At 44.2% G+C, this 14314-nt stretch overlaps 1 protein-coding gene across 2 annotated transcripts; it reads left to right on the forward strand.

The window, feature by feature from the left end:
• Positions 1-279: 279 nt before the first annotated feature.
• On the forward strand, positions 280-13799 carry SC5D (sterol-C5-desaturase). 2 transcript variants are annotated; one of them, XM_084803599.1, is made up of 5 exons: positions 280-697; positions 1893-2110; positions 4330-4462; positions 7456-7556; positions 8442-13799. In XM_084803599.1, exons 1-5 carry the CDS (start codon positions 691-693, stop codon positions 8889-8891), a joined length of 909 nt encoding a protein of 302 aa, XP_084659725.1. In that variant the 5' UTR covers positions 280-690; the 3' UTR covers positions 8892-13799. The 2 variants fall into 2 exon arrangements, with proteins under 2 accessions (XP_084659725.1, XP_084659726.1); XM_084803600.1 differs by having other exon boundaries at positions 280-596.
• Positions 13800-14314: the final 515 nt, after the last annotated feature.

The raw sequence follows: 14314 nt of genomic DNA on the forward strand, positions 1-14314 counted from the left end.
GCCCCCTCGCGCCCCGCCCCGCCCCCTCGCGCCCCGCCCACCCCGGCAAGAGCGGGCCGCTCCTCGCCGACAGCCGCCCGAGCCCCGCGCGGAGAGGCCCCGCCCTCAGCCCGCCCCGCCCTGGCGTCCCCGTCCAATCCCGTCCCGCCCTCCCAGCCACGCGCCGCCGGCGCCACGCCACAGGCCCGCCGGCGTCGCGCGACTGCCCCGCTCGAAGCTGACGTTTCATCAGGCTACCGACTTGGCCCCGCCCTTCTCCGCCCGGCCCCGCCTTCCCTCGTCAGCCATTGGGCGAGAGCGCGGTCGCGCGGCCTCTACGGCGGCCGCGCCCTCTGTCTGCCTGCCGGACAGCAGGTTCTGGGTTTCTACCTGGGCTGCTTTGGGTGAGGAGGAAGGGGAAGGAGCCCGGAGAAGGCAGGCAGGCAGGCAGGCAGGCGGGCGGGCGGGCGAGGGAGGACCCCCGGGCCCAGGTAGGAAGGGGAGCAGAAGGCATCTGTCCGGAGAAGAGGGGCAGAGCAGGTTTCCCAGAATGCCCCGGGGTGATGCCCCCTGCTAGTCCTCTTCCTGGTCCTCCCTTCCCTTGGCACAGCTTCTGGGTACGTATGTCACAGTTATGCGCTAGCTGCTCTTCGTGTGCGTGGCGTTGCGTTTCGCAGGATGGACTTGATTTAAAAGGAAACGTGCCGTAAAATGCATTGTGCGTTTTTTTTTTTTTTTTGGTAGGAAACAAAGAATGCCATTTTTTTTTTCCAGTAGAAAGGTGGGGTATAATTCAAACAAACAAACAAACGCAAACAAACAAAAAAATGCCATAACCCTATACGGTTCCGGCCCTGCCTATCTCAAGGAGCGCCTCCAGCAGCACCAGACAGGCCGCTCAACAAGATCAGCCTCAGATGGCCTTCTCTCTGTCCCATCAGCCAGGACAGCTAGACTGGTGGGGACGAGGGAGAGGGCCTTGTCTGTGGTGGCCCCCACTCTGTGGAACTCCCTCCCTAGGGAACTCCGTCATGCCCCCTCTTTAATGAGCTTCCGTCGTGCATTAAAAACGTGGTTGTTCAGGCAGGCATTTGGGGTGGGTTAGGGTATTTTAGAAAATGTTTTTATTGTAGAATTTTATTGTTTTAAACTGTTTTATTGTATGTTGTGCATCGCCCAGAGTGGCTGGGTGACCAGCCAGATGGGCGATTAATAAATTTAATAATAATAATAATAATAATAATGCTTTCCACCCCAATCCTCCCCAAGCTGCACTTATGAGTATCTGAACCTTGACTTTAACAGCGCAATCCTGTACAGATCTTCCCAGAAGTAAGCCTTATTGCATTCATTGGGGCTTTCTCTGAGGTGAGAGGGTATATAGGATTGCAGCCTAAATAACTTGAAGTAAAATGCATGCATCTGATGAAGTGGGCTATGGTACATAAAAACTTTAAGGTGTTACAAGACTCTTTGTTGTTCTTGCTGAAATAAAATGATGTTCAGAAAGTTAGGACTGAAATGAGCTGTGTGGATCGTGTGTAAATCTGTGACGCTCTGGGGGATGTATTCACAAGGCAGGCTTGAACTGTACCCCTAACTGATTTTCTGCTGCTGATGTACTTAAAGAAACATTTTGTTTGTATAAGGGAGCAATCCTGTGGCCACTATACACTCCCTAGAGGGCCACTCAACACATGGGGGGAATCATTTTGACTTCCTTAAAAGATTGTGTTGACAAGCTTTTTATTTGCGGAGTTGTGGCTGATTTTTTTTTTTTAATTGACCCACTAAATTAAAACTTGTGAACGTGAAATGTACTAGGGCACTGAACCACTGGAGTTATGTGCACCTTTTGTGGTTCTCCTTCGCATCTTCACTGTGGTTCTTTCCTTCCTGGCAAACTCGTGCAGGTACAACAATGGATCTTGTCCTGACCTATGCAGACAGCTCTGTTTTGACACCGTATGTTTATCCAGGGACATGGCCAGAAGATTACCCTTTTCGACAGATTATTAGTCTCTTTGTCATAACAAACCTGGGCGCATTGGTTATTTATCTTCTGTTCGGCAGTCTTAGCTACTATTTCATATTTGATCACGCACTCAAGGAACACCCCCAGTTTTTAGAGGTGAGTAGGACAATTTGTTCCTCTTCTAATTTCTCAGTACAGCAGTCAGTCAAACCCAAGTATTCATGTCTGATGAAGAGCAAAAAAATTTGTAAAGAAGAAAAAGGATTGTTATGCTCTGGTGTTATGTCAATACAATGCTTCTTACTCATGTTAATTATGGTCTTGTGGTCTATGGCCAAGATCGAAAGAGTACTGTGTGTGTGCCTCCCTAGAATTCCTGTACGCAGGTGGGACTTTCCTAATTTTTTCTTCCAGTTGCACCCCCCTCCACTGTCTTATGATGCACTGGAGGGTCTCCTGACACTCATGGGTTGCTTGGTAGGGATGTTGCAGTAGGGAAAAGCCACCTTGGGATTCTTTGTATCCTGTCCGATATAGTCAGTCTGGGGCATCCTTGTAACACTTAACTTCTCAAAGTGTAATCAATTTCTTTTCAGTGGAAACCATTTATGTTAAGTGTGTTTAACCATTGTGGGCAGGGGCAGCCAGAGAAGAGCCTCTGAAGGGTCACTTAGCAATTGGGCAGGAACATTTGGGAGAAGACACTCCTTTGTCAAGTCCCAAATCTCTCCCCATCCCCGCTGCAGTCTAACAAAGAGGTCAGTCACTTAGCAAATAGCCCTTATTATGTGAATGAGCCAGATCAACAGGTAACAGACTTTTCAGTCTTCAGCAACCTAGCACTAAGATCTCTAATTAGCTTTGCACAATACTACACAATAGAGGCCTACAAAATTAGGCGTGGGGTGGAGAGGGAGACATTTTTCTCCCTCTCTCAAAATACTAGAACCCGGTGGGGTCATCCCATGAAGCCGATTGGTGGGAGATTCAGGACAGATAAGAGAAAGTACTCTTCACAGAGAGCATAGTTAAATTATGGAATTCGCTACCACGGGATGTCGTGATGGCCACCAATTTGGATGGCTTTAAAAGGGGGGTTAGACAAATTCCTGGAGGAAAAGGCTATCAGTGGCTGCTAGGCTTGAGGGCTATGTGCTCCCTCTGGTACCAGAGGCAGTGAGCCTATGTATACCAGTTGCTGGGGAACATGGGTGGGAGGGTGCTGTTGCGCTCCTGCCCTGCTTGTGAGTTCCTGGTCGACAGCTGGTTGGCCGCTGTGTGAATAGAATGTTGGACTAGATGGACCCTTGATCTGATACAGCATAGTTCTTCTTATATTCTTACACAGACTATCCTACGATCTCTTTGATGGATGCGTGCTATTGCTGTGAAAATTGCAAGGAAACTGGCACCAGCCAGCTGTAGGAAACCTGAGTGGCTTTTCTGGTCCCGCCCTCAGAAAGGGTCTTTCCCTAGGGACCTCTTTTGATGGGCCAACATTGTAGAATGCCTTACTTCTCAAAGTTGCTCCTCTCTCTTGACCCGATTTCTGATCCTGGTTTCTGTAAGATCCTTCCCTGTAAGATCTTGTATTCAGATAGAGAAGTTTGTGTTTGGCTTTGATCTGACTGATTATCTCTATCTATGCTCTTATCTCCTGAAACTCTGGTAACTCACCCACTGCTTCGCCCTCTTCCTCATCAGAGTTGGAGTCCATTCCCATGCTGCAGAGATGCTTCTGCAGTGGTGCTTGGACCAACACCTTTAGGTAGATTAGTAAAGAAAACTTTCATTTTAGAAAGCTCAAGTAACTCTGAGTGAAAGGGAGAAACCAGGGTCCCACACGCTTTGTGATAGTGTAAGTCCAATCCTGAAGGCAGTAAAACTAAAGCAGGATGGAGGCCACATGAAAAAGGAGGTAGGGGAAAGATTGTCTCACTGATCATTAACAGAATAAGCTGAACATGTGAAAGGGATCTCACACCCAACTTGGCCCCACACAGTGGTAGAGTGATGGTTTTGTCTTCCCTTTCCAGATCTAATAAGCCTCACCTGTCTGGGAGGAGCCCTGTTAACCACGTCTCACACTAAAAAATGTGGCCCGTTTTTTCCTGCTTTGCAGAAGACTTGATTGTTTGGCTGTTAAAATAGGCACACTTTCAAGGTAATGTTTACTGGCTGAAACTGAAATCAGGACTCTCCCATGAACTCTCCTAGGTGGCATTAGGCAAACCCCTCTCTCTCAGCTACAGCTTCTCTTCTGGAACATGAGGATACCGTTGCTACTCTGTCTTGCAGCTTTGGAAGAAGGGCTGCTGAGATCGTACAAGTGTTATATATTTTGTTTTTTACAAAGTGTCTGCTTTTGTGTTCAGAATCAAGTGCAGCATGAGATAAAGCACACTCTCAAATCATTGCCATGGATCAGTATCCCCACTGTTGCCATCTTCTTCGCTGAAGTCAGAGGCTACAGCAAACTCTATGATAACATTGGAGACTCTCCTTCTGGTAAGGAAACTACTTGGCTTGCCTACCACATCAGATCTGTGGCTCTCTCCTATTTGTCTCAAGAGTCTGTTTCACGCACCCGACTTCTTGCTTATCTATTTTAGCCATTATTTATTGTACCTAGGATGACCTCGTATCTCCTTCCTTTCTCAGGGTTGAACTAATGAAGCATGTATATTACAGCCCCAACACTGTACTTGTTTTAGAGAAGCCGCTTTGGACTGACAGTGTAGAAGTGATGGAGAGGGGGCGTCGCAACCCTTTTCTCATCTGCTGTTTCCTGCTCCAGATTCCACATGCCCCCATGATTAAAATGAATACTGACAAGGCCAATGCACATTTGAAGCAACATGGGTAGGGAAAGTTGCCAGGGGAGGAGTGATTTGGAGCAGGAAGGGGAAACAGCAGGCAGGGAAGGATTAAGCACCCTAAGAATTTCCCCCACAACTGTTTTTCTAAAAAACAAGCAAACAAAAAACTAGCAGTGGGACTTTAATATATGTAGTTTTAGCTCCTTGTAAGAGCTGCATTTTCCCAATCAGCATCATCCTTTCTCTAAATCATTGGCTCCTCTCATTTTTTTTCTTAAAACTTGGGATTTCTTATCTCCAAACTCTAGGGAATCCAAAAACATACATTTGCACTGATGATACAGCAGTATAAAGTAAACAGTAGCCAGCTGTTTTATCAGCATCTTCTAAGCAATGTGTGTTACTTTGCAGTAACATTCATGATTAAGAATTGAAGTTTTCAGGGTGTAAAATGGTCAGAGATCAGGAAAAAAATGTTGATAATTTTTAATTATCAATAGTAAAAGAGAGAAGACTGTTGGAATGCAGGTGGAGGAAGACTCGAGATGAGTCTGGCTGAACACAGGTTACAGCTCATTATTGCGCCTACTCTGTGGTAATGATGGTGGCAAAGAGGGAGTTCTTTTCCACCACCATTGCATCTTCTAAATATTCAAGTGGAGCTTTTCTGAGTGGTCTGTGACCTGTTATAATCTGGTCCCAGGAGAGAGATGGTAGAACTCTTGGTAGCACACTGTGACAAGCTGGCAAGACACTTCAGAGATAAAGTCGGTCAAATCTGTCACAACTTGGGCACCACAGTTAATCAGGTTTCACTAGCAGAGGTGTCCAGAGCACTGGCTAGTTTTGTCAATTGACTTTCAGTTGTTGAGGCCCAAAGATGCCGACAAGGTGCTTAGCCAAATCCAGTCAACCACCTGTGTGCTTGACCCTCTCCCTTCCTGGCTTATTATAGCTAATAGGGAGAAGATGTCTGGCTGGGTCAAAGAGGTTGTAAATTCCTCTTTGACAGAGAGTGGTACTGGCCCTTTTAAAGGAGGCAGCAATTAGGGTACTCCTCAAGAAACCTAACCTGGATGTGGAAGATGTTGACAGCTATACGCCAGTTGCTGACATCCCTTTCTGGGCGAGGTGCTTGAGCGGGTGGTTGCTGGTCAACTCCAGACACTCTTGAATGAAACTTATTGTCTGGATCCATTTCAGTTGGGCTTCAGGCCTGGTTTTGGAATGGAAACTGTCCTGGTCACCCTGTGGGATGATCTTTGCCAAGAAAGGGACTGGGGAGTGCGTCCCTATCGATTCTCTTGGACCTGGTTTTGTTCTGTTCTAAACTTCTAAAGGCTTTATGTTTTGTCATGTCGTATTTGGGGGATTCAATTTCTGTGAACCTCCCAGAGAGCTTTGGCTATTGGGCGGTATAGAAAGTTAATAAATAAAATATGCATCTTAGTAATATCTTAGTCACATATGCCTCGTCAATAACCTGATAGATAAAACACAACCAACTCTCACTTTTTCAGCCTGGTCACCAAGGATCCCAGGTAAGTGGCAGTTCAAGCCATTCTGCAGTAGTCTTGTAATGCACCATTAATTGGTGGCTGAACCGTGGAAACAATATCTTCTGTTTGGCAACGTGTGTTCCTGAAACCGCTGTGTACTGTTTCACCATCTTGGACTGGAAAACAAATTTGATCTGCCTAGAGTTGCTATTCCAAGTTTTATCTGCTTAGCTGCAGTGTTGCAAGCTCTTTTGAAATGTGTAATTAAGGCTGAAGTCCTATACTGGGGGCGGGGATCTGGGTCCACAGGATACAGCAAAATTCCCTCTCCATGGAGAGGGAGGTCCATGGGCATAGAAGGAGGTCTGTCCTCAGAAGCCTCCATGCTCCATTGAGAAGGTCCACCATCACTGTTCCTCCCCTGTCAGTGTGGTGTAGTGGCTATGGTATTGGATTGGGACTCAGGAGATCCAGGTTCTAGTCCCTGCTCGGGCCATGAAGCTCACTGGGTGACGCTGGGCCGGTCACTGACCATCAGCCTAACGTACCTCACAGAGTTGTTGTGAGGATAAAATGGAGAAGAGGCGGACTGTGTTCTTGGGTTCCTTCCAAGAGGAAAAACAAGGGGGATTAACCTAGGAATAGTAGTAATAATAATTTTTTAAAAGCAGTTCAAGTAGAGAGGGAAAAAACGAGGTATTCTGGGGGGAGACAGGGGAAGGCTTTGGATCCAAAGACGCACAGAAAATGGGGGTGGGTGACTATGCAAGCGCTGCTGCTGCTGCAGTTTATTCTCCATCCTTTGCTCCCAATGGGGGGGACAATTTCAAAAAATGCAAAAAAAAGAAAAATGCTCCCCCTTCCTGCCCACACATAGCTTCTGCCCTCGATAGAACAAACGCAACAGGGCCTGGGAAGTGGCAGTTTGACCACCATGGATTATCTCCCTGTTCCCCACTTGGATTGCTCTGTAAATCTGTTTACTTGGATTGAGTGCATTCTCGGTTTTGCCAGAGACTCTGGTTACCCTCCGTGAGCCTCAGGGATGCTCACGGAGGGTAACATTTTTGAAATTAATTTGTAGAAACTGCAGATAAGGTTGAAGAAGTTCTTTCATAACCCAGTGCCATGTAAATCTACTCAGCTCTTGAACAGTCTCTACCTTGTTTCCCTTCTTATCTAGGTTGGCTTGGTGTTATCTTCAGTATGCTGTCTTTTCTCTTCTTCACTGATATGTGCATTTACTGGATTCATCGATTTCTTCATCATAAACTTTTATATAAGGTAGGTCTGACCAATCATCAGGTCATAGGACATACTTTGAAAACAGTGCACCCAATCCAGCAGATGCATTCCATATGTGCAGATGCAAGTTTTCAAATGAAAATGAGCGAACTGGAATCTCCGTGTATTACTGCTGAATACCAGATGCTGGAGACAAAAAGCAGATGAAGATTCTCGCTTTCATTCCTTGTTTCCAACTGTCCAAAGTTGTTTGGCTGCAGGTGCAAGCAGAATGCTGGAGTAGACGGGACCTCTGATCTGAACTAGGAACGCTTTTCTTGTGGGATCAGCCAGTTGTGGGACAGGAAAGCCTTGCATCCAGCTTGGCGTACCTTAGCACAGTTTCCTCTGCAAAGAAATCAGTTCTGTGGTTAAAAGCAGTGGCAGAGTCAGATGGTGAGGCCCCTGGATTGTCAGCACCATGCCTGCTAACATCTACCATGGCTTTATGCTTCTCTGGATTCAGTAGCACTCTTTCTCAATTAAGTGGTGGCACATCCTGCAAAACTCGAATAGGGTTTTATGCAGATGAGAGTCGGAAGCTGTATATTATAAACCTTGGGCTAGGAAATTTATAGATATGGGTGGCGATAACCGATAAGGGTTTTCCATCTTGTATCCTGGTTAGATTGCAGGTTAAGTCAGAGGACTAAGCAATAGGACTGACTAGCGGTCTTATCCTATGGCCCGCTGTTGATAGAGTGAAGTACAAAGTGCAATCTCTCTACCAGTTTTCCTTGGAGTGGCTTTTCCTCGCCACAGGCGATTAGATAAGTGACTATTTCTGTGCATGCTGGAGACCCCAGCAAAGAAAGCATTCAAGTGAAAATGCTTCTGACATGTTTCCTTCTTCTAAGTTACTAATTCATCTCATTTCCTGCACAGCGTTTCCACAAGCCCCACCACTTATGGAAGGTTCCGACTCCATTCGCAAGCCACGCTTTCCACCCCGTGGATGGCTTCCTTCAAAGCACCCCTTATCACATCTACCCATTCGTCTTTCCTCTGCACAAATTGACCTATTTGGGCCTCTACATCTTTGTCAATATCTGGACAATCTCCATTCACGATGGGGACTACCGCGTTCCTCATGTATTGAAGCAGATTATCAACGGGTCAGCCCATCACACTGATCACCATTTATACTTCGATTACAACTATGGCCAGTATTTCACACTCTGGGATAGAATTGGGGGCTCGTACAAAAATCCTTCCTCTTTTGAAGGGAAAGGGCCCCGTGATTGTTTGAAAAAGCTGAAAGAAAGCAAATTGAGTAGTTTGAGAAATGGCCATGGGAATGAGAAAATGCTAGGAGACAATTTTAAAAATAAATAAGCCCCTTCCTATCCAAGGATAGAAAGCTTTATATGCATCGAGAACTGCATATCAATAGAATTCCCCTTGCCTATAACACCATTGGGAGTCAGGCACTGTAAACATCAATAAGGAATATTGGTGATGGAATTATGTAGCTGGGAATCAAGATGTTCTACGAGGACTATGCTTGGGGAAGTAGAAAGAAAGAAGAGCCCAGTTGCAGAGCAATGCCTTTGATTTTGATAAGTAATGGAGACATTATCTGTAGCTCTTGATATTAATGACGGCATGTTAATTTGTGGGGCAGCATCTTCTCTTGCATGATACATAGGAGCTAAAACTTGACGTGCCATTGGAATGAGATAAAAGGCTCTTTGCTTCTTCATGTGAAGTTAACGCTGGGGCTCTTGTCCATACTTAGCAGTAGTTCACTTGTAATTCTAGCAAGATGCTTCAAGTCACTGCTCCGCAGTTAACTGACGATAACTGCCTTTGTCACTGCATTTTATTAGGATGAAAGTGGACATTTATATTGGGGCGGTGGTGAGAGTCCTTGATGTAGATGGATGTATATTGAACATACAGCATAACATGTCAATTTCTAGTAGAGGATGCACTCATTTTTGAAATGCAGCCATCTATCAAAGCAATAAGATACAGGGAAAAGTTTCATGTGAAGTATAATATGTCTAGAAAGATGTTGAAATGGCCTGGGCTTTCTTAATTATGAAGTGCTTACAACAAGATGGTAGTTTGCCTGGCTTGTGCTCTTGATGTAGAATAGATGCTTATTGGGTATTTTAATATTCCCTAGCCAAAAGCATCACAATACAAGTGCAGAAATAAAGCGTAGGAGCTCTGGTTTATTTTCAAGAAGCCTTTATTACCCTTTCAGAAGTACTATGGCCTATATCTTGAAGGGTGTCACAGTAGAGGGCATAGTAACCTTGCCTTTCCATACAAGGTATGTGAGTGCACTACAAGCAGGGCAATGTAATTAGCTACAAAGAATGATCAGCATTTCTCAAGCTTGTGGAGCTTCATAATTCCTGGGCTGGTGGTGGTTAGGAATGGAGGGCAAAAGGGTCTTGTCAAGTGACAATGCCCTCTTGCAGAGTTAAAAACATAGGCTGGATCCCTTTGTGGAGTTAGCGTCTGTTTTGAGCCCTTGAATGCTTCACAGATTGCTAACAGCTGCTATTTATTCTTAGTATTGCTCTACTCACTGGGTTCTGTCTACTAGCAAGTTCATTCTCATGGGTTTTGCATAGGAAAACCTACTAGTGGATTGAACCCAGCAGATGCTCTAAGCTGTCTCCTTGTCTCTCCCTTCAACATGTGTCACTTTGAAGTCTAAACACCGATAAGCTAATTTTAAACTAATTTATTTTAAAGCTAATTTCATCCACCAAACTGTGTTCTACTGCTTTGATAAAGACAAATGCATAGAATTTGCAGAGACAATATGAAAAGCGGTTCTGTTTGATAATTATATCTTCTGGAGGATTTTATGTTTTTGTGTTAAAATAGGCAAGCTGTAGAAACTGTCTCTTAAAAAATGTTTTCAGGAGATGAAAGTAGGACTGCTATTAATGTTATGTAGGCTTACAAAATTAAGGTCATTGATAAAGAAGAATGCTTATCTTGTGAAGGTATGAGGGTGTGTGCAGTATCCATGACTTGGTGAAGAAGCAAAATATGAGTGGTAGATTTAAGGTCAAATCTTCAGTGTACAGAGCAAAAGAGGTCAGCAAGATAGCAAAGAAGGAGTCCCCCCCCCCCCCACACACACACACACTTCAAACCTGATGGAGGTAGTTCTGAGTACTGTGTAGGTGAGTCATTGATATTTGTAGTGAGCTTCTCTGGATCCTTGCTTCGGCAACCCTTCCAAAGCAAAGGTTAATTGCACCAAGAAGATCCTTCCTTTTTCATTTGTCTGGGTTGCATCTCCTCTTTCTAGGGAAACTACTGAAGTAGTGTAATATCCAAATCCAAAGCTGATTATTGCAGTCCATGACTAGACTGAAAAATCAAGGTATACTAGAAGTGCGTGTGTGTGTGTGTATTTATATACCAAAAAAATGGAGAAACAAAGTATATATATACAAAGATGTATAGAATAGCGTATTATCTATGCTGAGCAAATTAAAAACTGTTTAACTGAGCTCTCAACTGCAACGGAAAAAAACTTAGCAACTTTTCCACTACGGGCATGGTGTCGGCTAAACAGTAAGATTCATAAAACAGATTGTCTCTGCCAGGAAACTTAGGTAATAAAGGCACAATCATTTCTCTCCTAATAGAAGTTGCAGTATAATAAAACATGCATTACAGTCTCTAAATCCCCTGAACTGCAGGGACAACAAGGTTGGAATGAAGAATCCTTATCGAATCTCCTGTCTAGCATGGCAGATGGTAGAGCTTTCATATAGGCCAGTGTAAATGCAACCTGTGGCTTATAAATGTGAACAGTTTTTAGATGGTTATCCTCTTTGATCCCAATGGGGAACTGAATGCCAAAAATAGGAGAACAAAATTTAGCTGCCAAGGATATTTAATTTTGCTGTTTGATATGGTGCAATCTTAACAAAAGAACCACTTTTGCCCCCCGCAAAAAAGTTCAAATGGAAAAATACCAGTTTCTGTCATTTTACAGTGTACAGCCTTCAACCAGCTATTTCTATGAGAGTCCTACCAGATCATAGAACAGTAGCAAGAGTCCTGTTGGCCAAAACACAGTTTAATCCAGAGTAGATGCCCAAGCTGTATTCCTTACAGAGTTTAATCCAGTTTCCAAGCACATCTCTGTGTTAGCCACACACCTAGGGACTCCAAGAATTGTTCTGAGGAAAAGTGCCTGAAATTTTTCATCCCCATTGTTTATGCCCGGTATCCAAATGACTGCCCCATATAAGAGCTGAGTTATAATCTTAGCATGAAATATTTGTGATGTACTAACTGGCCACCGTTTGAAAAATAGAATCTTAAGAGAGCTGCTAAGCTATTACATGCCAACAAGAATGCAGAAGGTTGAAGGCTCTGTTTTAAAGTATGATGAAAATAAATACCAAGATATTTAGGATGCAATCCTATCCAGATAGTCAACAGCCTTTGAATTTGGAGGCTGCCAAGTATCCAATGCAGGGCAGGAGGAGAGTGGCTGCTCTGCGCTGAGCTGCCCTGCATTTCTGCTAGGTGGGTAATTTTGCCAGTCTAGTGTCAGCACCTCCCAGGGGGAGGGAAGGAGTTTGGGGTGACCATAGGAAATGGCATAAGGCAGCCACCCCAGTCATCTCCCTGTCCCCTTTTCTGTGCTCCGTTTTGCGATCACAGAGAAGTAGCCGGTGCGGTTCTCTCTGCGCTGGCCATGAGGGGGAGGGGGCTGGGAGCGCGGTTTCCTGGCTCCGAGCTTGGAGCCCTGTCTCTGAGCTCGGAGCCAGGAAACAGAGCAATCCTTTGGCTCCCCAGAGACTCTGGTGGGCATAGACTTGCTCTCTTATAATAATATACTTGTTCAACTGGATTTCCATTGAGAACTCAGCTACATAATTTTCTCTGTTTTGAAAAGACTAACATCTTGATTTTGGATTAATTTATAACCAAATTATTACTGTCACAAAAATCGGCAAAGGCCTTCAACAAACGGCACAGTCCCAGCCTTGATTGTGATAATAAGACAGAGTCATCAGCATACAGGCTACAGCAACGATGGTAATCATGTGGCTGCTAGTTCAGGGCATGAGAATCAATTGAATTTAATAAAGGAGCTGCACCATTCAAGATAGATTAAATAAAGTGGGTGCTAATTAATACACAGCCTTGTCTCACATCTTGAGTGGAGCAGATAGCCTTAGTCAGTACCCCATTTGGGCCACATCTAACTTGCAGAGTTGTTGCTAAATGTAATGGTTTAATCTGAAAAAGTAGCCTTTTATTAACTGAATAATTTTTAACTTACTTTAATATTGATTATATGTGGCCACTTATAATCTTTCACCAGAGACTGGAGTCTTTTAGCTTGCAAAAAGGCTGCTAGCCCTCATTGTTTTGTGTGAAACTGGTCAGACATCAGAAGACACCTGTTGAAGAGGAACTTCTGATTAGGCTGCAAAATACTTTCACGGAGCATGCCTTTCTATCCCTCCCTCCCCTTGCATTCTTATACATATCCCCTACATTTATCCGTTCTCCCTCAACTATCCAAGTCCTTATGAATGGTGGGAGTAGAGGGGAAACCCTGCCAAAAGCTGAACTTAGATATTTTAAGATGTTGAAAGCTCACCCTTCTTCACTTAATTACCGCTGTTGATAAAATCATGAATAATTCTGCCTTGCTGGAGGATCTGAGCACCCCGTGTTCTTCTGCTTAAAATACTTATGTGCATATCTCCCTCTGAAGCTGCAAACACATACAGCTTGATTGTGACTTCGGATAGGAATTCGTGAAAGTTGGATACTGGAGAAGGAGCTGCTGAAGCTATCAGGCATTCTTTGAAGACCAGTTGTTAACCATTGCCATAGAGTTGTCGGCTGTCTAACATTTGGAGAAAGTAAGACAGTGATCAGCAAGAAGAAGGCAATGAGAGAATCCAGCTGATCTTTTTTTGTCCTCCATATCTTGGAACCTCCTAACTAACGTGCACAACTAATTGCTTCTTGTGCTAGAGGAATATATTTACTAAAAGGATCCTCCCCATGAACCCTGCCCCAGATCAACTTGGCCTCGACTGTTAAGCCAAATGTTCTGCCTGTTCCTTCCTGAACATTTGATTTGAGCCATGGAATGAACAAGAATGCATGAGGATTTTTCATGTATGAACATTTTAAAAATGAAGGTGGGCTCCACATGCCTGTTAAATAGTTTCATTGATCCATTTGTCAGTCATTCATACTAATGATTCCCAGTGGAAAATAATAAAATAAACTTTCAGATGAATTGTCTACGGTGAGATGTGAATGATGGTGCAGCTGCCATTAATACGATACATCTCATAAAATGCGCATGGGACTTACCAAGAAAGCACAGCGTTCTTAGGCAAATGAATTCTAGGGACCAACGTAGTGAGATGCTGTATTCCTAGGAAATCTGAATATTTTATTGCCAATGTATGTACTTTTTTAGCTGAGTTTTGTAAGCAAACAATCATGGTTCTCTGCAATTCTTGAAAAGCCTGATGGATTCATGACAGAAATTTTGCAGAGCTTGCTTAACTATTGGTCCTGTGAAACCACCACTCCAAGCACAGCCTGCTGGACATCTATTGTATCCTACCATGTACATAACAACCCCTTTGTTTCTGCAGTCCAAGCATGCAGAAGAAACAAGCTTCTTACTGAGCTTCTCCTGGGCTATGTTTAGGTTGTACAGGAGTGCTGCTTATAGTGCTAAATTAAGATATTGTTTCAACTAGCTGTAGGAATTTGATGGTGGGTAGTCC

The sequence above is a fragment of the Heloderma suspectum genome, chromosome 6 (assembly GCF_057233095.1).
Source record: "Heloderma suspectum isolate Gila_16-S chromosome 6, 16-S_ref, whole genome shotgun sequence".
In the NCBI taxonomy this organism is placed as follows: domain Eukaryota; kingdom Metazoa; phylum Chordata; class Lepidosauria; order Squamata; family Helodermatidae; genus Heloderma; species Heloderma suspectum.

Coding starts and splice junctions, on each gene's coding strand:
- SC5D (XM_084803599.1), top strand. Junction 2,111..4,329: donor AACACCCCCAGTTTTTAGAG/GTGAGTAGGACA, acceptor TTTTGTGTTCAG/AATCAAGTGCAGCATGAGAT. Junction 4,463..7,455: donor CATTGGAGACTCTCCTTCTG/GTAAGGAAACTA, acceptor CTTCTTATCTAG/GTTGGCTTGGTGTTATCTTC.